Source organism: Lissotriton vulgaris, unplaced genomic scaffold (assembly GCF_964263255.1).
Source record: "Lissotriton vulgaris unplaced genomic scaffold, aLisVul1.2 SCAFFOLD_1420, whole genome shotgun sequence".
Taxonomy (NCBI): Eukaryota; Metazoa; Chordata; class Amphibia; order Caudata; family Salamandridae; genus Lissotriton; species Lissotriton vulgaris.
In genome coordinates this window covers 312,888-335,641 of record NW_028253693.1, presented here as the reverse complement: position 1 = coordinate 335,641, position 22,754 = coordinate 312,888, and the positions used below count along the sequence as shown (strand labels likewise).

General features: G+C 44.2%; 1 protein-coding gene across 1 annotated transcript in view; it reads left to right on the top strand.

Moving 5' to 3' along the window:
• LOC147660886 (PDZ domain-containing protein 7-like) overlaps nt 1–22,754 on the top strand; it is a gene marked incomplete at its 3' end in the record, with an annotated part of 489,505 nt that overhangs the window by 184,477 nt on the left and 282,274 nt on the right. The window contains exons 6-7 of the mRNA XM_086951444.1: nt 9,340–9,400; nt 16,013–16,507. Coding sequence (XP_086807570.1) covers nt 9,340–9,400; nt 16,013–16,507 — 556 coding nt within the window. The remainder of the gene's footprint in view (nt 1–9,339; nt 9,401–16,012; nt 16,508–22,754) is intronic.

The following is a 22,754-nucleotide window of genomic DNA, read 5'->3' as shown; positions in this document are numbered from 1 at the left end:
CCAAATTGAAACTATTCACTTAAAATAACCAATGCCTGAAGCTTCTAAAGATCCTACTACCTGCAGCCTTCATACTGTGGTGAAAAACGTTACAGGTAGCCCATCCTCTGAAGCAAAACAAGCCCAGGTACAAGGTTAGTAACTGGTACAAACAGTCTTCTATGTTAAGTAGAAATTGTCTTGCTGAGATGATTCTGTCTAATATCCCAAGGCTGCTTACAGTACTTAGTATCTACTAATTAGAATATTTTCCCTGCTGGAAACTTTTTCTGCAAAACCAAAAAAACCTGTGTGGAACATACTGGACACAAGTTGTCAAACGTCCCCTGCACACAGAGTTACTCTTGAATGCAAAGATTTATAACGTGTTTAATACCTCTGCACACCTATGATGTACTAGGAGCATATACGTTTTGTAAACACTTGCACCCATTAGCACATAGCATTAAACATGGTAGAATTGGTTCACACCTGATTGGCATATTTAATTTACTTATTAGTCCCTTGTGGGTTGGTATACCATATACCCAGGGCCTGTAAATTACATGCTACTAGTCGGCCTACAGCACTTATTATTCCACACATTTAAGTAGCCCCTTAAACATGTCCCAGACTTGCTATTGCATCCTGAGTGCAATGTTAAACTGTCAATTCAACTTGGCAGTATAACCCCCCGCCATGCCTTAAACTTGCCCCTTTTATGGCATATAAATCACGCATAAGGTTGGCCTTAGGTACCCATAGGGCAGGGTGCACTGCAGTTAAAAGATTGGACATGTGCTTTATAGTTTTATATGTCCTGGTGATAAAAAACTCCTACATTTGCTTTTCACTACTGTGAGGCCTTCCTGTCCCATAAGATAACGTTGGGTTGCTTTATTATATTTATTAAGTGCTAACATTTGATTGGGAAACTGATAAACATTTCATGTTTTGTGTCTGTTAGAAATGGGGTCTCTAGTTGGCAGTGGTTTGCACCCTGTCCAAGTAGGGACCCTCACTCTTGCCAGGATAGCAGAACCAACCACAGCACAGAGAAAGCCCTGAAAGCCACAACAGACGAAATCTGCACCATACTTGACCGAGGATAATCAGCCGCCCTTATCCTCCTGGACCTCTCCGCAGCCTTCGACACCAGGTTTTCCACCACAAACACTCATCGATCGACTATGCCAGATTGGAATCACAGACGATGTGCTCAGATTGATGCCAATCTTTCTCACGGGACGCACCCAGAAAGTCTGTCTACTCGCCTTCACCTCACAACCTAAGCACATCATCTGCAGCATACCCCAAGGATCATCACTAGGTTCAACCCTCTTCACATACGCATAAAACTACTCGCATTGCCAGATCGCTCAACGTCAACATCACCTCATACGTCAACGTTTCTCAGCTTATCCTCTCACTCTCGACGAAGACCAACTTCCACAGCTGTATGAAGAACATCGCCGCCTGGATGAAGGACAACTGCTTAAATCTCAACACATGCAAAACTGAAGTTCTAATCTTCAGCAGACACACTGTGCTCTGCAATGACCCATGGTGGCCGGCGGAGCTCGAACCCACCCCCACACCGAAAGACCACGTCCGCAACTTCAGCATCATCTTGGACAGCAAATTCTTCTTGAAACATCAGGTCAATGTCATTTCCTCAGCCTGCTTCCACATGCTTCACATGCTCTGCAAAGTCTTCAGGTGGCTCCCGATTAGCACCTGGAAAACAGTGACGCAGGCCCTCATCACCAGCCAACTAAACTATGGCATGGCAAGTCATTCTGTGCAGACACTACCACTGAACTCATGCAGAGACTCCCAACGGTCCAGAACGCAGACTGATCCTTAAACTGCCCAAGAGGTCACAACTCACCCAGCACCTGAAGGACCTCCACTGGCTCCCTGTCCAGAAGAGATGCCAGATCAATCTTCTGTCCCACCTCTACAAAGCCCTCCATGACCACAGACCAGCATACCTAAACCGCCACCTGCATTTCCACTGACCGACCAGGAATCTCCGCAAAGCACACCTCGCCCTTGCACAGATATCACATATCCACTGCTTCCACTCCAGAAGACTATCCTTCTTCCACCTCTCCGCCAAAGCCTGGAACACCCTTCTCCTACACCTCTGCACTGCACCCTCACTGACCCACTTCAGGAAGGGATTCAAAACCTGGCGCTTCTACTGATACCTACAGCACAGTGCCTAGATACCCTATTGGGTGATATGCCGCGTTATACAAGTACTACTTGATTGACTGATTGCTCCCCCCCTTGGTATCTTGACACGAGCAGTCAGGCTTTTATAAGAGGCACTGTGTAAAGCATTTGCACATACACACACAGTAACACAGTAAAAACACTACAAAAGGAGTCCACACCAGTTTAGGAAAATAGGCAATATTTATCTGAAAACAACAAGGCCAAAACAACAAAAATCCAACATACACAAATCAAAATATCACTTTTAAAAGATTAAGCAAGTAGGTCTGAGACATGTTTGCAAGGCTACTCATGTGGGTGGTGCTATCAGTGCTGCAGGTCCACTAGTAACATTTGAGATACAGGCCCGGGGCACACACTGTGCATTGTACTAGGGATGTACTAGTAAATCAAATATGCCAATCATATATAAACCCATCACCAATATGTTTTCGCAGGGAGCACTTACACCTTAGCACTGGTCAGCAGTTTTAAAGTGCCCAGAGTCCTAAAACCAGCAAAAACGAAATGCAGCTCACAGTAAAAAAACAGGAATTCATAAGCAGGGAAATCAGGCTAAAAGACCCCAGGTCTAACAGAATGTATGACATTGAAATTAAAATTCCTCTTTAATGGAATAGTTGAATTTTAAATTACAAATTTGAAAATACCACTTTTAGAAAGTTGTTATTTGCCTGCAGTCTGTCTTGGGTTGCATGACTGGGTTTAACTAGCAGTTAGACTTTGTGAATTCCTCCCAGACAGTCACACAATAGAGGGATTAGGTGCGCTGAATGGGCCATCTGCTGCATGATCTGGGGAGGGTTGGGCGTAGCTGTGCACAGACCCACTTGCAACTAAATAGGCTGTGCTCTGCCTTCACTCAGCGGGCTTGTCACCACTACATTGTTCCTGCAGCCTACTTGGAGCCAGAGCAGGGGAGGCAGGAAATTTTAAGCACTTCAAAGAGAAACCTCTAGAAAACTCTCCCAACTGGAAAGAAGGCACCCGGTATTAAATAGGGCTCTCGAACAAACTCTTCAGTTCCCTTTCTGAACCTACAGAAAGACTATTAGAGGAATTCCTGCTACTGTGGCCTGTTGTGTACTCTCCACAAGCTGCTTTCCTGAACCCGGAAGGACTATGTTGCTGCCTTGAACCCTCAGAGGCCATCCCTGCTGTTTGAGCCCTGTTTATCCATCTAAACCCATGACTACCAAAGTGACTCAAAGGGCTAGTTTGCTGGCTTCCTGTTCAGAGCCACTTGGAAATAAGAGGCTCCCACCATCTTGAACCTGCACATGGGCTCAGCCTAGCCCCCTAAGTGGCGTCCTTCTAATCCTGGAACCTTGGTGGTGGTGCTAAAGGTTCCCAGATAGCCAAAATCCCAAACTTGGTAATTAGAATATTTTTGATTGAAAACTGCTTTGAGAACCAAGGGAAGACTGGGACCAAACTACTCGTCTATCTGCCCTAGGTACATTGCTGGTTGGTCTGATTGCGACTGCTCCTGCTTTGTTTTTCACCGCTGCAGCAAATCCTGTTCAGCGGCCCTTCTGTCCTCCTTGAATTCCTCCTGGAATTGTCTTCGGCTACAGCCTCCTGTCTTGTCACAAAGTCTGAGCATAGAAATCTTAAAAGCATCCAGCGGCTCCCCGACTATGACACTGCCTTGCCCCGCTGAACTTTTACCTTCTCAGAACGTTTTCTATAAAATTTCTTCTAAGTCCAAAGGTAAGTGCTGACTTGGTCCAATCTTCTTCCTGTATCTGACCCCTGCTTTTTAAAAATTGTATTTTTAACAGAGTTTTATATAGTGCGAACTTGACCCGAACCGGGTATCAGAGCGCTTTACATAGCACCAGTTTCGTTACATGAGGACACATTAATTTTTATTAGGCACGGGGAGATTAAGTGATTTGCCCTTAATCTCAGGATGTTCAGCGTCATTGCTGAGACTCGAACCCAGGTCCCCGGATTCGAGGTCGACCGCCTAGCCGTCGACCTCGCCAACTCCTCTTCCCATTATGGTTGGTGATATTTTTTAACTTTAACCCGATCTCATATGATGAGATATGTGCAGTTAGAGCTTTGATATGTTAGGCACTAGTTTTCACCTAAAACCTACAAAAATCATAACTACAGTTCTGCTAATTGGATTTTAGTCATTTCGGTGTTAAATAAGTTATTAAAATGTACTCTATTTTTCTAAATTGGTGTTTGATTTTTCTTGTTTTGGTTTTCACTTTATTACTGTTTGAGTGCTGCATAAATACTATACAAATTGCCTTTGAGTTAAGCCTGACTCTTTTTTTGTGCCAAGCGATGCAGGGTTAAGTGCAGGTTGATTGAGTGACGTTTTGTGGTACTCCCTGCCAGGGATTGCTACTGTTGCTTGACCAGGGCTCACACCCCAGTAAATCAACAACCAAATTTCTCAGTAAGTCCTGTAGAGCAGACTCTGATATTGAGATCGATCTATCTATCTATCTATCTATCTATCTATCTATCTATCTATCTATCTATCTATCTATCTATCTATCTATCTATCTAATGTTATTGTTAAGTCAAAACATCAGTTAAAGTGTTACATTTTAAACTCCACAAACCAATAAAATTCACCAGTTATAGTTAACTCGAGGAACTATAACATCAATTATGTAATTTCCAATGTAATCAGTGATGTAATAGAACATGGCTTGAGGGATCTAAAATGTGAAGTCATGAGCAGTCCATGGTGTGTGCGTAGATGTTTCTGTTCCTCTGACAGGATGACCAGGAATTTAATTATCTTCAAAGGGACCTCCCCTGTCACAGTGAGATGTGCAACTAAACCTGCCCAGGCCCCTTCTTTGTTCCCTCAGTCACATACATTGCAATCCTAGTGGGGAGAAAGCTGCCCCAAGAACTGGTTTAAAGTGACCACAGAGGAAGTATTGCTTATTTTACTGGCCACACTTCTGGGGTGGGCACATAGACTCTGCACAAGTGGAGAAGGGTTACACAATTTTGGATTGAGGCAGAAACGTACGCTGTGGAATTGTTTGCTGTAGGGCACACAGGAAATGGTGCAAAGGTTGGTTAGGTTACCCCTGGGAACTACTACCCTATTGGTTAAGGGGATGCCACTGGTGTGCCATCCACAGGCAACTGAACAAAAAAGCAAATCCTGATAGTTGTCCCCCTACACACAGCTTAGGTGATACCCAAAAAGGGTATAATAAAGTTAATCAAAGCAATGAGTTTCGTCCATCATTAATTTTATTTCATTAATGGTTTTCAATTGTCAAGAATGTATTCATTCCAAATTCGATGCGAAAGGTATATCCAAAATGCTTTGTTATGTATCCCTATGCATTTTGGGCCTTCCATAAGCCTTTCTTCAGGGGTAATCTTGAAAGCATTTCAAGAGGCAGTCACACGCTGTTGTTCACGTGTCGGTGAACATGCGTCCAGTCCAGGGCCTTCTCTTGGATCCTGGCATTGTGGCGGCGTGTTCGTAGTGTGTGGTGGCAGACCATGTTGAAGGCGGCTGACAGGTCCAGGAGGATGACGGCTGCCGTTTCTACGTTGTCCAGCAGGGACTTGATGTCATCGGTGGCGGCGATGAGGGCAGTCTCGGTGATGTGGTTGCTGTGGCACCCGGACGGGGAAGGGTCCAGGATGTTGTTCTCCTCGAGGTAGCGGGTCAGTTGTTTGTTGACCCTCTTCTCGATGACCTTTGCCAGGAACGGGAGCAGGGAGGTGGGCCGGAAGTTCTGGAGGTCCTTGGGGTCTGCCTTGGGTTTCTTGAGTAAGGCGTTGATCTCGGCGTGCTTTCAGCTCTCCTGGAAGCTCGCTGTCTCGAAGGAGGTGTTGATGACTTTCCGGAGATGGGGTGGGATGGCTGTGCTTGCTTTGTTGAAGATGTGTGTGAGTATGGGTCTGACGGAGATCCGGAGTGGATGCTGTTCATGATCTTGATGGTTTCGTCGTCCTTGATGTTGGTCCAGGAGAGCAGGCAGTTGGTGTGGATGGTGGTCGTGGGGGTGGAGGTCTCAGTGGTTGTCGGGGCGGTCATTGCGTTGAAGCTGTCTTGGATGTCTGCGATCTTGTGGTGGAAGAAGGTGGCCAGCGAGTCGCACAGGTCTTGCGAGGGTGGGACGTCGTTGGTGTTGGAGAGTTCCTTCACGATGTTGAAAAGCTCTTTGCTGTTGTGCGTGTTATTGTCTAGGCGGTCTTTGAAGGAGGCCCTTTTGGAGGACCTGATGAGGTGATGGTGTCTGCGGGTGGCGTTCTTGTGGGCTGCGTGGCTGTCTGGTGTTCGTTCTCAGAGCCAGATCTTCTTCAGCTTTCGGCAGGTTTGCTTGGAGGCCCGGAGATCTTCAGTGAACCAGCTGGCTTTCTTGTTGGTGTGACTGTTGGAGGGTTTCTTGATTGGGTCGAGGATGTTGGTGCAGTCGTTGATCCACTGTCTGAGGTTGCCGGCGGCGGTGTCTGGGTCAGTGAGGTTGGCGGGTGGACTCTGGGCGAGGGTGGTGGTTAGCTGTTCTTTGGTGACTTTTCTCCAGCAGCGGCGAGGCATCTGTTGGGTGCCGTGGTGCGTGGTGGGTTTCTTCAAGGTGAAGTGGATGCAGCGATGGTCGGTCCAGTGGAGTTTGGTGGTGTGGTTGAAGGAGACGTGGGGCTTGCGGAGAAGATGGGGTCAAGCGTGTGACCGGCGGAGTGGGTGGGTGTTGTGACGAATTGTCTGAGTCCAAGTTTGGCTAGTTTGTCGATCAGGGTGTTGTTGTTGTTCTCGAGGTGGAAGTTCAGGTCCCCGAGGAGGATGTAGTCCGTGGTGGTGAGGGCTTGTGTACTGACGAAGTTGGCGATGGAGTCGCTGAACTGTGGTCGGGGTCCGGGGGTCTGTAGATGAGGGTTCCTCTGAGGGTGGTGTTGGGGTCGGTGTGGATCTGGAAGTGCAGGTGTTCGGCGGTGCTGAGGGTGTCGTCTGTGTTGGTCGAGACTCTGAGAGTGTTCCTGTGGACAATGGCGATTCCTCCTCCTTTTACTCCGTTGGTGCGGTCCCTGTGGGTGATCTTGTAGCGTTCCGGGACGCCTATGGCTATGCCGGGTGCTGAGGCGGGGTTCAGCCAGGTCTCCGTCAGGTAGGCGACGTCTGGGGAGGTTGAGTCGAATAGGTCCCAGAGTTGCACGCGGAGGTGGTGTTGAGAAGGATGCATCTGAGATGGTTGGGTTCTTTCCTGGTCAGCAGCATGGTGGGGCAGATGCTTGTGAAGCTGCAGTTCCGGCAGGTGAAAGCTCCGTGGGTGCGCTTCGGGGCGGCCAGGAAGGAGGTGTGTGATCGTCAGGTGTTGAGTGTGTGGAGGGTTCTGGCATAGTAGCGGTGTCAGGCGTCATGGCGTTCGTGAGTGCAGGGAAATAAAAACAAGACTGGGCAAGAAAGCAAGTGCAGGCACAGAGGAATAAATACAAGTCTGGGCAAGAAAGCAAGTTTGGCACAGGGGAAAAATACAAGATTAGGCAAAAACAATGCAGGCAGAGCTGTGCAGCAGCGTGAGGAGCGACCTGCCTGCGAGCAGGGTCAGAGGTCGCCCTGAGTACGAACAAAGTAATCTTTACAGGGCGAAGGCGCCAGAAGTATCCAGAAAGAAATTAATCTTCCTTAGGCGCAAAATTCTAATTTCTTCCACGGAGACGTTTCCTGCTAAAAACCAACATTTTCACCAGGACCTTGTCTGACAGCTATCCAAACTCTGGGAGCCCTCCTCAGCAACAATTTTCTGCCTTTCCCTGCTAAAGATGTTGGGCTTCCGCTTAAGAGACTAAGTCCAAATGTAAAACTTCCTAATGCGTCGAACCTGGTTTCTGCGCCGACCCGCGCGCTATTGCGGTTCACCTCAAATCAATCCTAGGACCCTACCCATCAGGGCTAGTTGACTTCTGTAGCTACACAGTGCTTTTTGGCTCTGTTTATATTTACAACTTGAAAAACTCATATCTCTGGTTTCTCTCTTTGGATTTTTGTTGTTTTGTTGTTCTTATTTAGTCAAATCTACTTTGTTGCTGACTTTGTAAATTGGTTTGGAATTTTTCTTATGTTGTATTTCGAGTTTATTACTGTTTTGGTACTGAATGAATAGTCCTCTAAGTAAAGCCTGCTCTGCTGTGTGCCAAGGGGCTGAGCTCAGGTTAATCTAGTGACTATGGGCCTGATTACGATCTTGGCGGATGGGATACACAGTCACAAACATGACGGGTATACCCCGTCCGCCTTAATTCAAGTTCCATGGGTATGATGGAACTTGTAATACGGCGAACGGGATATCCGTCATGTTTGTGACAGAGTATCCCGTCTGGCAAGATTGTAATTAGGCCCTTTAGTGACTCACCCCAGGAGTGTGATAATACTGGAGATGGGCAGTCACCCCTCCCACCAACTAATACTCTCTAATGTCTTAAAATGTTGAATGGCAGGGCTTGTACGGCATGCTACCCATGGCTGCATGCAATGCATAGTGACCCCTGAATTATGCCTCAGAAGAAAAATGTAGAGCCCCCCCACCCCCGTACGTAGCCGTAGTCCCAACTGTTACCTTTTTCAAGAGTGATCATATAGGAAAATGCACCGAAGGCATCAATAATTCCTGGAAAATACAGTATTGAGCAGACTTTCTGGTAATCTCGATCATCAATCATTGGTTTTGCAAAGGTATGCTACATTCTTTTAGTGCATCATATCCCTCAATTAAGACAAAATCAGCCATTGTGTGTAAATCTGAGATCTAAAATAAAAATCTTACTGTTCCACCGTGAAAACAAAAGCATGACGGGCTCTGTGCTTATTGTTTTCCAAAACGTTTGCATTCTTTACTTAATGACAGTAATAAGAGTCCCATTTAAGGAATGCCTCCTAATTACAAAAGAACCAGGTAGGAGAGAATATTAAAGTAGGGAGCTGCACTTTTCCCCCAAGGCATCATAGAGTCACTTACTTAAAGCACTGCATATAGAGTTTCAGCCGTGAAAAGAACTAACCGTAATGTATTATTTATAAAAGATGCTGAGATCAGGTTCACCTTGCAGCTGTGTCGTGTACAGTACCCAAATCGATACTTTTCATTACATATCTAATTTTATTTCCATTTTGTTTAGGAAACGGGCGTGTACCCTGCATACAAGGAAATGGTAGCAGAATATTGCTGGCTAAATAAATGTAAGTAGATACAAATGGTCAGTGTGTGAGGTGTTTGTGTTTGTCCCTGAAAGCCGCTGTGTTCTGGTTACTGGCAGGAAGAGGAAGATTCCAGGTCATTTGCATTTTATTGAACAGGTTTTGAGATGCCCACCTGCGATTATATTTCAGGACAGCTCTGTAACGTAAGTTTGGTAAGTGTGCACTGCCCCTGCCACCCTTTTCTGACTCTATTTGTAAACATTAGTAGAAATATAACCATCTGCGTTCCAGCAACGAAAGTTTCTGCCTGAGAATTCCATCTTTGACTTTGAAATTGTGGCACATAAGCGACAAGATTCATGTATGATTTGAACTGTAATCATGAGCGTTGTGCAGACATATGTGATGCATCGAGGTTTCGACCCTGCAAGTTGCGCAATTTTGTGAAGTGCATCAAAATGGGTCTACTTCAGGACAGGAGAGAGGATAGGCAGTCGAATTATAGATGCGTTAGTATATCTACAGCAGTGAAGGACTTCTCATTCAAGTTATAGCTTTAGGTTTAAAATTGTCAGTTCTCCACTGGGTGATAGGAGCCTTAAAGGTATCCAAATGTGGACTTCCACCCGTTGGTTGGAGTCTCTTTACGAGGCCAGTCAAGTTATTTACGAGATCTAGCAGGGAAAAACGTCTGTCCGGCACTCGCTTCGTTGGAAAGACCCATCTTAACGCACTTCACAAAATTGCGCAACATGCAGGGTTCAAACGTTGATGCATATAGTGTATTGCTGATGTCACCAATCACCACATGTCACATTTTTCACCACAATCACCTATTTCTTCTGCAACTGAATTTGTAAATTGCGACATCCTTGAATAGTTGACATTTTTGAATACAGCATTTAATTCCATACCTCGGTGTGTGTTATGTCATTTTCTTACTTTAAATTGTTGGTGTTCGCTACAAGTAAGCTTGTGCTGCCTGACTATTTGGGGTGCGCTTGAGGAAGGCTGTACAGAAGTTAATTTTATTTTTTTCTAGCACACAACAATATTTAAATGTCTGTAAATGAACTGTACGGACTATCAAATCAATACAGTGAGTGATAACATTTTCACACATTATCGTTTGTGCACTGTTTACTTTTATCAGGAAAATGTTTATGAGTGCAGTCGACCCCCAGGCCATTCCAAGTCCTCCCTCTTTCTCTGAATGCATCCCAGTCACTAGAGACCAAATTAGCAATATGATTACGCTTATAAATTCCAGCTCCCCCAAGACCCATGTCATCCATTGGTTCTTAAACTGGCCCCTGAAATTATAAGTACCAGTATTTCGTCTATCTTTAACATTATGTTTAATACCGGAATTTTCCCCGTCATCTGGAAAAAGGCCTCTTTCCTACCTCTCCTTAAGAAATCCAATCTTTATCCAGCAGATCCAAATAGTTACTGCCCAATTTTCCTCCCTCCACTTTCCAGCTACCATGGTAGAGAAGATGATGAATACTAAGCCAATACAGTATCTCCAGGACAATGTAAAGATCCAAGCTTCGTTTCCACAGGAGTGGCAGGAACCGCAGACAAGACCAACTCTTCCCCCCTGCACCTATCGTGTCTATCAAGCACTAGAACACAATGGTGGTATGGAGGGAAAGGAGGGAACAAAACAAGGAAAGGCAGGGAAGAAACAAGACTCCTCGGGCTGGTATCCCTCCGGGTAGAGGCAGGCACTAAAAGGAAAGGGTTAGGTTAATGCAGACCAACAACAAATAAACACCAATTATTGGAAACCTAGGCTATTTATCATACCTAAAAGACAGCAAGAGGGCTCTTCAGTATAGAGGTTGGCTTGATCTCTGCCGCAATACTGAACCAGCAATGATCGGCACACCTGACTCCTGTCTATAACAGGAAAAGGGAGCTTTTTCTCTCGTTTTCTTAAAGTGTTATGCGAATTGTAAATTTGGTTCGCTTACCATGAAGTGCAAAATAGGGGCTCTGATTATCAAGACTGAGGCAATTGGGAAGTGTCAATTATCTTATCTGAAAAGGTAATAATACACATGTAAGGAACCACAACATAGTTTGCAGGGTATTGGTAATAAATGAGGCGCTATTAGCGCTTTACCCTTTCTTCATGCCCATGCACTGTAACAAATGCCAGCCTCCGATTAGATACCAGTTAGTCCAACAAAAAACAATGGGATAAAACCCTGGCGGACCACATCTCCCATAATCCCTTGAAGGAAACCCCAGCCTACGCTTCGCAAGTCCGGCCGGCTAACGGAACAATGTGTGTCCGGCCGACGGGCGGAACCGCGAAAACCCAGGCAAAGGATCCCCTCAGGACGGGAGAGAAGACAGCCGGCTCAGGAGGAAAGAAAATGTACAAGGAATCGGGTCCGTCCAATATAGCAGAAGACGAAGGTACGTCTGGAAGCACTGGAGGATGGAGGCGATAAGGATGCACAAGAAGTGTATCCACAAAGTAGTCAGGAACTGTTCTAAATACGAAGAATCAGTAACAGAATCAAAAACTTGAGCATAGAGCCGAGGATGTAATCTCACGAACGGCTAAGAAACAAACGAAAAACGGCTCAACGGAAGTGACGAGTTACAACGGGAACACGAAAACACTAGAACGCGAAGCCCCGAGTTACGGGGAAGTCAGGCTTTAGGCTCTTGCCCGTCCCCCTCGCGCATGCACGTTTCTGGGCTGCCATCTTTGACAAATACAACAACTAGAGAGAGAGGGAAGAGACAAGACACTCTCAGTCCCCCGGATAATTATGTCAAACAACAAAAGAGTGTCGTCAGAGGAGAGTTTCGTTAGAGGAGAGTTTGGTTAGGCACAGTTAATGAGAAAAAAATTAAATCAACCTATAAGAAAGTCACTTAGGGATTTCTTTAGAAGCCCTCACTTACCCTGGGTGGTGACATGCTTCATCATCGGGCCCACCAGGAGAAGCCAAATGCCTCCCTGGTGTGCTGCAACGCCAGATTACTGCGGAGCTGGTTTTTCGTGACAATAGTGTGAAAAATAAGTGAATTAAAAAATGCCAACAAGCTGTACCATACAAAAAACTTTATTCCGTGGTTAGCCAGGCATTAGTTAAAATATCTGTGTCGGGAAATTTACCAACTAATGTGTTGGGTATTTTCCACTTTGAGTGGGATCGACATGTTTCTGCCCATATGTGTGTAGATTTTACTGGGCTTTCATCAGGACCATGTAACTGTGTACCTCGGTGGTGTGGGCGCGCTAAGGCCCACCCTAGCCTGAGGACGTGAAAGTTAAAAATGTCAGTGTAAAATTAGGTGCAAAAAGAACAAACCAGAAAAAGTGAGTGTTCCTTCGAAATATGAGGAACCTGTGGTCTGAAAGGAAATGACAAACGCACAAAGAAGACAACAAAAATGACATTAACATTATGGGACTTGAACGTATTTTGCAGAAACTGATCTCACTACACTGTGCTTGGGCTAGTCAATATGCGTGCCCGTGGTGCAAAATGATGCTACATTAGTGCCTGAAACGCTGTCCTGGGATCCAGGCAGTCTCGGGGCATGCATTGAGGAAAGAGACACGATCGCCGACTGTCAGGATAGTTAATTTAACATCACTCGTGGTTCAGCGATCAATGTGCCCGAATGCAGGGCTGGTGGGGATGTAATACATAGTTAGCTCTAATAAAACGTTTTTTTTAAAAAAGTAGAGAAGTTCTCATTTGTTATTTAAAAGATCCACACCCCATGGGTCTCGGGAGGGGGATGGTGGCGACAATGGCACACCCTGGGAAAGGATGTAGAAAATGGAGGCACAATTAGAAAAGGAACACAGGTTACAGATCACTTAGCTGAGCGCTGATCTGAGAGATGGTCGTGCTGAGCGCTGATCTGGAAGATGGTCTTACGCCCGCAACGCCAAACACCAGCTCGACACCTAGCGATACCTTCTACCGGACCCCGTGGATGGGATCCCGGAAGCGAAGTGATGTTAATATGGAGCTCAGCTAAGTAATCTGTAACCTGTGTTCCTTTTCTTTGCACCAGTAACTGGTGCTTCACCTGGACTTTGAGAAGTCCTTGCTTCTCAACTGGAAGAGATTATTGTCAGCGACTGGTCCTTCTTTGCCGGTAGCTTTCCACGTTTGGCACTGGAGAATATGTGCTGCTGTGACCAACCAGGAGAAGGTCAGTGTGGGGAGGAAAGACCAGCAGGGAAAGGAGGTGATAGCCAGGAAGAGCTGCACCGGGCCCTGCTGACTGCCTCTGGGTGTGTGTGTGTGTGGCTGGCTCTGTGTGTGTGTGTGTGGTAGTAATTGCTGTCTGCTGAGCTCGTCCGTAGGGTACAATAGGACTCACATTTGCGAGAGATTAAGCTAATGGCAATGTAAATGACAATGCCATTTATTTATCTGTTTTCAAAACCAACACATAAATACAAATTTTGTTTTTTACAATGCCAATAGCTCAAACTTTTCCAAAGGCGAAACCATTGCATTGTAAATGCTTGTTGTAAATGCTCTTGCTTTTCTTTTCCTTCTCTGGATGAAAGAGGTGTCTTATTGTTCCCCCCTCTTTTGATTCATTTAAATGTTAAGTGGATATATGTTATTCATATTGATGTTTGTACGCCGTTGCTTGCCCTTTTGATGACAATAAAAAATATTTTTTTTAAAAAGGGAATATTTTGACTCATTAAAACATTCCAGGCATAATAAATATCCTCAAACCTTCATAGTATTTGGACAATGCGAGTAGTGTAGACTTGTTTTAGAGCCAAGAATTTACCAGTTGTTCTGAAAGTTGTTACCCTGAGGACACCTGAGGAAGTGAAAACTGCACATTGCAGACCAATTACAAAGTTGCTTTTCTAAGGTAAAGTGATAAAGAAAGAATTTAGGAATACATTCGAAAGACATGCAAACCCCTGCCGCAGCTAATCTGGCTTCAGACATTGTTGCTTCACTGAGATCACACTCTGTGCTTGAAATTCAAATATAAAATTGCAAGTCCTCATTATTCCAGGTTGCATGTTTGCAACTGAGAAGTGCTGGTGCTCTCCCGTTAAATGCATTGCATGCCTGCTGAAAATTGCTGGTTCTCTTCCTTTAAAATTGTGTAGGTGCTCAGTACCTGGGAGTACATGCCCATTTAAAGCACTGATTGTAGTCTTACAAAGGGACGACGAAGCTCCTTTGTACACGATGTCAAAAAAACCTCTATATTTGTGTTTCTCAGCCTCTCAATGGCCTTATTTTGCCTTTCATGTGAGGTGTGATAGCAGTGCTAAGGAATAGGCTTCTTTATTCCATTAGAAAGGCTTTGATAAATACAAATTGAGGCATCCATCTCTCACTTTCTTCTGCTTTTCTATGTCACATGGACATATTCACATGCAATGGCTGGGAATCTTAGTAGCTGATGGTCTCACTGAGTGGTGACATAAATACATTGGTGTCCTTCACAACTAGAATCAAGGAATGATGAAAAAATAATCCCAAATATATTTTTTTAACTTGCTCTTGTAAGCGACTCATGTAGATTCTTTAGCCACACATGGCGAATCCCTGGTCTTCACGCTGCACACTCACATCTCCACACTTAAGCACATCTCCAACCTTGCAATCGTGTTTTTGAACCAATTGCACCTCATAAAAAGTAATTGTGGTTCCATCCTGGGCAGATTCGCTATCAGCAGTGTTTGTAAGGTCTTGTGGTATCCCACTTTTGAGGAAAAAAACTCTTCTATATGGTGTCAAAACACAGCATTTGCCACATCTAAAGGCAGTTCTGCATGCTGCTCCCTCCCTGCTTACAGTGCTCTTTAAGGACTAATCACTTGGCTCCCTTGCTATATTTATCCCAGTCTGTTTTTAATGCTAAATCATTGCAACCTTTCATCGTGCTTGTAATGTGCCCAGTGTTCAGTTCGCTCCATAGGTTAGGATGTGTTGTATAAGCAAGATAATTAATAATCAAATTGCATTGGTGCATTTCAATCAACTATCTATAACGGATTATACAATACCTACAAAGTAGCAAATTAACTCTGTGTCTTTCACAAACTGGCATGTTGTTTATTCTTTCTGTATGTATTTTGTGAGAGGTAATTTGTTTGCCGTGCTGTGTTGCTTGATGTGTTCCTTAATTAATGCTTTCCTTTATTCATTATGTGCTTTATGGGTTTGCTAGCTGAAGCCTGGCTTGTTTAGAATCTGCAGGGTTTTTTAATTAAGGAAAGGAAGCGTTAGCCCAGTGGTCGGAGGAATGTGCCTTAGTGATTTACGAACCGCTATGGTTCATGGGTGAAAAATATATACAAGTATTGACAAAGCCAATGTGAGTGCTCAGATATTGGCCTTGGCAATGCTTGTCTTGACATTGCTACAAAAGGAAAACAAACAAAATAAAAATGGGTGCTTGTGTGTCATGGTGCATGCGCACACATTGTGCAATAATGGCGCCCATCTTGGAATGCTCTTTTAGATGAGAAAAAACATTCCAAAACAACCTCCAGTGCGTAACCATGCATTCCTGCCTTACCTACCTAATGATTTTATTCATATGTACCCATCAGGGGAGGGGGTGAGTGGATTGGTTCATTTCTCATCATCTGACTCCTCTGTCTTGTCTTCCTTTCAGTGGCCAATGGTCAACTGCAGCAACTCTCACAAGCATCTGAAACCAGTTCTTCCATCTCATCCTATTCTTCGGAGACTACCTACAGCTCCATTAACGGATTTCATCATGCATACCTTTCTGGTCGCGGAGAGTCACAAATGGTGGATGTGTGTATTTCCACTGAGGACACTTTTGGGGACCTCTTCTTGCAGAGCTCTGAAACAGCCATGCAAACAGACGTGCAGCTATCTCCTACTGGGCTGTTGGAATCCGAAGTCACCCAAAAACCAGGCAAAGGAGTCCCTGACACCCAGAGGACTGTGTGGCCAACAGTGTTATTAAGAGATACTGCTATCAGGTCAGAGAGCTTCAGTGAAGCCCAAAGAACAAAAAAACAAAAACATTTTTCAAACGAGGACTTTTCAAATTTAGATTCTCCAAAAACTGCACTGCTGTTGGCTTTGAGTAAACCAAGGAAACCCATCAGGAGATCACAGAGTTATCTCAGTATTCGGGGTAAGGTCACTTCTTTGAATGCATAATATTAAATGGTTTTCCTCATTGCCATGTGTGTGGGATTGTAGCAGATGATCTAAATGGTAATCTAGGTCCATCCTGTGAAGTTCTCACTTTTGGTTTTCCTGCTTGCTTGTAGACACCACGCCCCACATTACTATACTCTGCATCTACCCCCATGCACATATTTCAGTCAAAATAATCTATGTCCGTAGTTCAGGCTGTGAAATGTGTGCACTGTGAAATATTACATTTTTGCTTTGGAGTGAAACAGTAGCAAAGTGGCCACATGCATCTGGCTGTCCTTGTCAGTGCAAAATATGTAATAGCTACAACTGGCGCAATGTTTCTCTGCTGACAAATCTCGGGCATTAAAATAGTTTTGTTCTGGCCTAATATCCCATTCTACATGTGTGTAGCTTGTTTTTATAATAGTACAATGCTTCTCATAACAAAGAATTGCCTCTTTCGGGATGTCGTTTAACAACTTTACTAAGCACTAGGCATTTTAGTTTACAAAGGAAAATTCAGCGAGCGTCCTTATCTTAATATTTGTTGAGCGGATTAAAAAAGCAGAACTCTGTGAAATCTGCTGAGCTGACCATCCTTGTGTAAAAGTCTTGATCCTTGGTAACACCTTTCTGCTTTCATCTCACTTAAGAAGTGCTCCTTGTTTCATTTTAGGTACCCACAAACAATTCAATTCAGAATCTTTATTCGGTTACAAAAGTAGCCATTAAAGTACATACATAAAAAATACACAAATATTTAGAAACATTCATACACTTAGGTATCATCCACATTATAGGAAAACAATCAATAAAAAGTCTCCATGTCATTCCCTCAATAGAAAAACGTAAAAATTGGCCATTGTAAACCGAGCCCGCATAGCAATTTTCAAAAACAGCCCAATGTGGAAGATACATTCCTCATTGTTCAACTGGAGCAAAGTATTGTAAGCTTTTCTAAAATCAGTGATACAATGCCTCTTAATTAATGGTAATAAAATACTTTTAGTGTACAATAAATAAAAATCACAGAATAATAAAAAATGTAGCGATGATTGGCACGATCCCCCATTACACTGAAAGGGACGGGAGTCTAAATTTGTTTGAAATCCTAGTTCGAAGCTTAACAGATATTTAACCGTGCCTTCCCTGAGTCGTAACAGCAAACTATGCTCCTTTTGCCCCATCGGACTTACCAAGTACTTTTGAATTGGGGTGTGCCTGACAGAGTTTATGTTCAGATAGGCTATCACTCTGGAGTTGATGGACTCCTTCTTTGATCTCTCTGCATGTTTTAATTTAAAGCATACGTCCTGCAGCTGTTTTTTTACTGATAGTATGTGGGCCGCCTGGATTCTCAAACAGCTGTTGACATCCTACTTTGTGCACGCAGGATTCTACATATGCCAGCCAGGGGATGTATCTACCTTTATCGCAAGAGAGGCAGTCTTTAATAATGTCTCTAGTGAGGCCTCCTTCTGTGTTTCTCCAAATTGCAAGCCCTTTCAGCAATGGTGGGCACTGATATAATCCTCAGCGAATGAGATATTCAGTTTGCTATGACATACAAAATTCAAACATGAAATCGGTGCCCCCAAAATTTTTCTGCAAAATCTATGTTATTCAAGTTGTATTTGGTGACAATTATCAATACCCCAACTTCTGCCCAATACGTGGCAATTGGGAGACATTGGGTTTTATAAATCTTCAGTAAGGGAACTAGGACTCCCCTCCCGCACAGCCTTCCTGGGGCAAGATAATTTAAATAGTGATATGATGGCTCTGGAAAATGTATCCCCACTATATGCTATGTTTGCTTGCCATGAGCCTTTATCAGCTAAGTACATTCCCAGGTAAGGAAAAGCGTTTGTGCATTTTATTGGTTGCCCACTTTTAAGGCTGCAAAGTTGTCCTTACTTCGGCCGCAAGACCTAATAAGAGATTTGGTAAGTTGGTGCGCAGATCTAATGGTGCCATAAAATGTACAAAACCATGTACTAAATGACGGAGTACCTTTGGGGTAGGAGCCATCAACACAGCATTGTCTGCATATAATAATGCTGGCATGGAAGAGCCTTTAATCTTGGGGACATCTGAAGTAGTGGTGAGTAAAAAGGGGTGAAGGTCATTTATATACAAAATAAATAAAAGTTGGGCTAAAACACATCCTTGTCTCAAACCTCTAAGGATGTCTACATCTTCAGATGCCCCCCTGAGTATTAATTCTTATTCTTGCTTCATTTCCTTGTGCAACTATGCAAGAAAGTGCACTAGTGCGTCATCGCATGTATGATGTTACAATGCGATCAAAAGGATCGCGGTACATCACAACGCATCTTTTACAACGCAAGTCGTTACCACGACTTGCGCTGTATGGTGCTGGACTTAGGAATAGTAAGATGTACTATTCCTATCCAGCCTACATACAGTAGGGAAGGTGTTGGAATAGTAAATCTATTATTCCTTAGTCTAGAGCGCCCTCCAGCGCAAGTCGTGGTAACGACTTGCGTTGTAAAAGACGCGTCATAATGGCACTGCGGTGTTTTGACCACGTTGTAAGGTTGTTTACCGCTTCATCCATTCCCAAAGATATCAGAATAAACAACAGCTGTGAGCGGTTTACACTGCCGAATGTAGTAGTCAAATCCATAAAAGCTAGATATATTGGGGAGTTTTTGGCTATGGTGTATTTTCCTGTTAGCAGATTGAGGTTGAGGCACTGCTCCAATGTGCCAACCTTAGATCTGAAGCTGTACTGACTTCTCTTTTGCCCAGTGTTGTACACGATTGTATAAGGCCCTACCTAACATTTTAAGGTGGTATCAATTAATGATAAGGGCCTGTAACAAGTAACAACTGGGCTGAGAGCGAATCCCCCCTTTTAAAAAAAGGCACTATTATAGAGGTTGACCCTGTATCGGGCAGAGGGGCAAAAGTGAGACTATTAAAAACATTCAGTAATAAAAGTGCCTAGAAACCGGATTGCATTTGAGGAGATCTATTGGGACCCCATCGGGACTGGGAGCCTTGCACCCAACACTCTGATTTAGTGCCACCTCTACTACCTTGAAGGACAGTTGTACTAAAGCAAAATTCGGGTCTGCCAGAGTATCACTACTGAGGCAGTCCAAGAAATATACACTGGTGAAGTGTACTTCCCAGGCCTGGGTTGCAATATTGCAGCTACTCTTTGTTACTTTTTGTTTAGATTGCTTCATCTCTTTTACTGCGGCCCAGAAGAGTTTGCTATTCTTATCATTCGCCGCCGTGGCTAAAGAGTCCCATTGCTAATTTATTAGTTCTGCTTTCCTGGCTGAAATAACCCGCTTATAATGCTTGCGGGATTCGGCCACAGCTTGGGGGTTCTTTGGGGATGCCTTAAGCGCTCGCCACAGCTGAATATTAGCGACCGAACACTCCCACTTAAGCCATCTAGGCCTATCAGGCAACAGGTTAGTCGGAACCATGAGCTCTTTTTTTTTATATTGTCACAGAGATGAGCAAAAGCTATGGTTGCTGGATGAACACGGTTGACCTCAGCAAGGCATGCCTGCACCAGAGAAAGGTTCATACTGATCACTTTCTGAAATAATTAGTCAGGTGCTACAGCTCTCCATTTAAATCTCAGTCCATCAAATAAAGGGTCCAGATCCCGAGCCCCGTCTCCCTGTTGTATAAGAGTTTTGGAGCTATAATAAATGTTACTTCAATGGGATTGGGATTGCTGTAAATAGAGGGGGTCACTCTACTTTATAGCAAGAAATCTTCAAGGTTAGAAAATATAATCTATTATAGATGTTTGGTCTCGACCCCAAAATGTCGAGAGTGGTTCAGTGCCACTATATGGGATGTCCAATATAATTTTCTAGGTCGTGGGCTGCCAAGAATGGTGCCAGCTCACGTCCTCTAGCATCTGAGCTATTTAACTATTTAGAAATATCTATAATGTTGGGGTTAAAATCCCTTACATAAACTGGGGAAGGGTTTTTTAGACTTAGCCTTGTGTTAAAATATCCCCCTATACAGAAACTCGCAGACTGGCCACTGTCTCTTACGGTTTTCTGTATAGAGGATATGTGCTCAAATAAGGTAACAAATGTGGTATTGGACACAGTAGTAAAATCATTATTGTAGAAATTAACTAGATATATAGTTAGGCCTCTTTTATACCTCACTGTCCAGAAATTGGCGTTATCTATCTCTAAGGCCTTCATGCTACCTCCTGCTTTGATGTTCACCCAAATCGCCAACTCCCCCTATCGCGCGTCTGGACCTTGATGGATTTGCTGAATTGTAATAACATACAATCCCGTTTGTGTGTGTGTGACGTTCGTCAGCCAGGTCTCCTGCAACATCAGCACATCATACTGGCTAATAAAGGAAAGCCAATCCGGGCATGACAGCATAGATTATAGCCCAGCTATGTTCCAACTCAGGATTTTTAACCATTAGAGTTTCTTGTTGTGCTTGGGCTGGACATGACCCGTAGAACTTGTTCAGGAGTCAGCTTATTGGGTGCCAAACTTTGCCTGCCAGGAGGCATATACCTCAGTCAATCTAGCCCGTCTAAACCCTCTAAGATAGCAAACTTATTCCCATATGTGGGGTTAAAGGAGGGGTAAAAAGCCTCATTGTTGAAGGTTTGTAAAAATGTCCTAGAGGGAGATAGCAAATGTTAGTATTAAGCCCACTAGTATCTTCCTGTTGTTTTATTAAATTGCTCACATTTGAGGGCCTTAGAAGGTTAGCCACAATGCAATCGCCTTCAATGCTTTTATCAGAGTGTCCTACCCACCCCACCCTCTGTATCATCAATATGTCTCAAGATTCTCTTTGAGCGGCTCTCAATGGCGGTACGCTAGCTAAAACCACAACATATGGGCAAGAATCTGGTAGAAGGTACAGGATATCTGTGCTTAACACAGTCTCTCTGGCTTCTGTGGGACAGCCTGTGTTGCTACAACTTAGGTTATATCTTGTTCTACAAATATTACTAGAGACAAGTTTGTTTTGTGGAGTTTTGTTTGAGATTGCTGTTGTACTGTTCCTCGTAGGGTTTTGACTGGCCAGTAAGTCCTGCCTCTGTTGCTTTTTCTGCGTGGTGGCAATTAGGTTGGTATAAAGAGTTCCTTGTGATGGTATGGCGTGGGGTAAGGGGGGGTCCTTTAGGTGCAATTGGGGGAATAATATGGGTTACATAGTCAGCGCTTTTGTTAACATTCGACATTGTGCAAAGACAGCAAACGGAGTCAAATTTCCTCTCTAGAGTCTCCAATCGTTCCATCAGTGGCTCAAGCTTTTCATCCAAAATATTGTTGAATCTGCTCCAAAGGGCTTAAAATGATAGAGGGTCAGCGGATGGAGCATTAATAGTCGCACTACTTGGAGAGATAGTGTTAGGTATAGTCTGTAGATGTGAATGATGCTTGGAAGGGTTTGCATACTGAGGGTGCTGAAACCATGAAAGCAGTTGATTATTATTGCTTGCGGCCCTGGCAGGTTGTTTCCTCTTGCTAGCTGGCTGTTTCTTAGGTGCTCTTTTTCTTTTTATCAGTGTATTTTTCGGAAAAGAGGAGTCTATGCGTGCTTTTGTACAATTAGACAAAGAAGAATCATTACCAATATTTAATTCGAGTTTTTTCCTTTGTTTTTATGTTGTACTTTAGGCAATAGCATCTCCTCCTCAGGTAAAGCACCAATAGCTGCTTTATCACCTGTTCCCTGCGACGTTGACAAGGCCCCATATTCTAATGACCGTCGCCGCTCAGTTAATTCAATCTCATTAGTAACTATCCCCACTACTCTCTCTAACATAGAGTCAATAGAAACAGAGGGGTGGTAAACAGCACAACCCCCTTCATTCCTCTGCTTTCCCATAAAGATGGATTCATTGTCTTCTCACTTGGCTATAACAGTTTCCCCAAGTGAATACCAGCAGGAATATGGGAGTCTGAAACCAAGAAAGGGGGCCCGGCCTTGCACGGCCTCGGACGGGTGCAGACTGGCCTGGTCTTGGCCCGGACCATGCCCAGGCGCGTCCTGCACACGTACCACATTGCGGGACACCTCTGCCACTGATATGCCACTCCAGTACCTTCCGTAACTCCAGGGGAGCTGGGGGCTGTAGTTCCCGCCCCAGCAGAGTGTCCATAATCAGGGCGGTAGGCGGTAGGAAAAAAAACCGACATTCAGTCCCCTTTCCTCCATGCTTAGAGGCTGTCCAAGTATGGAACCTGATT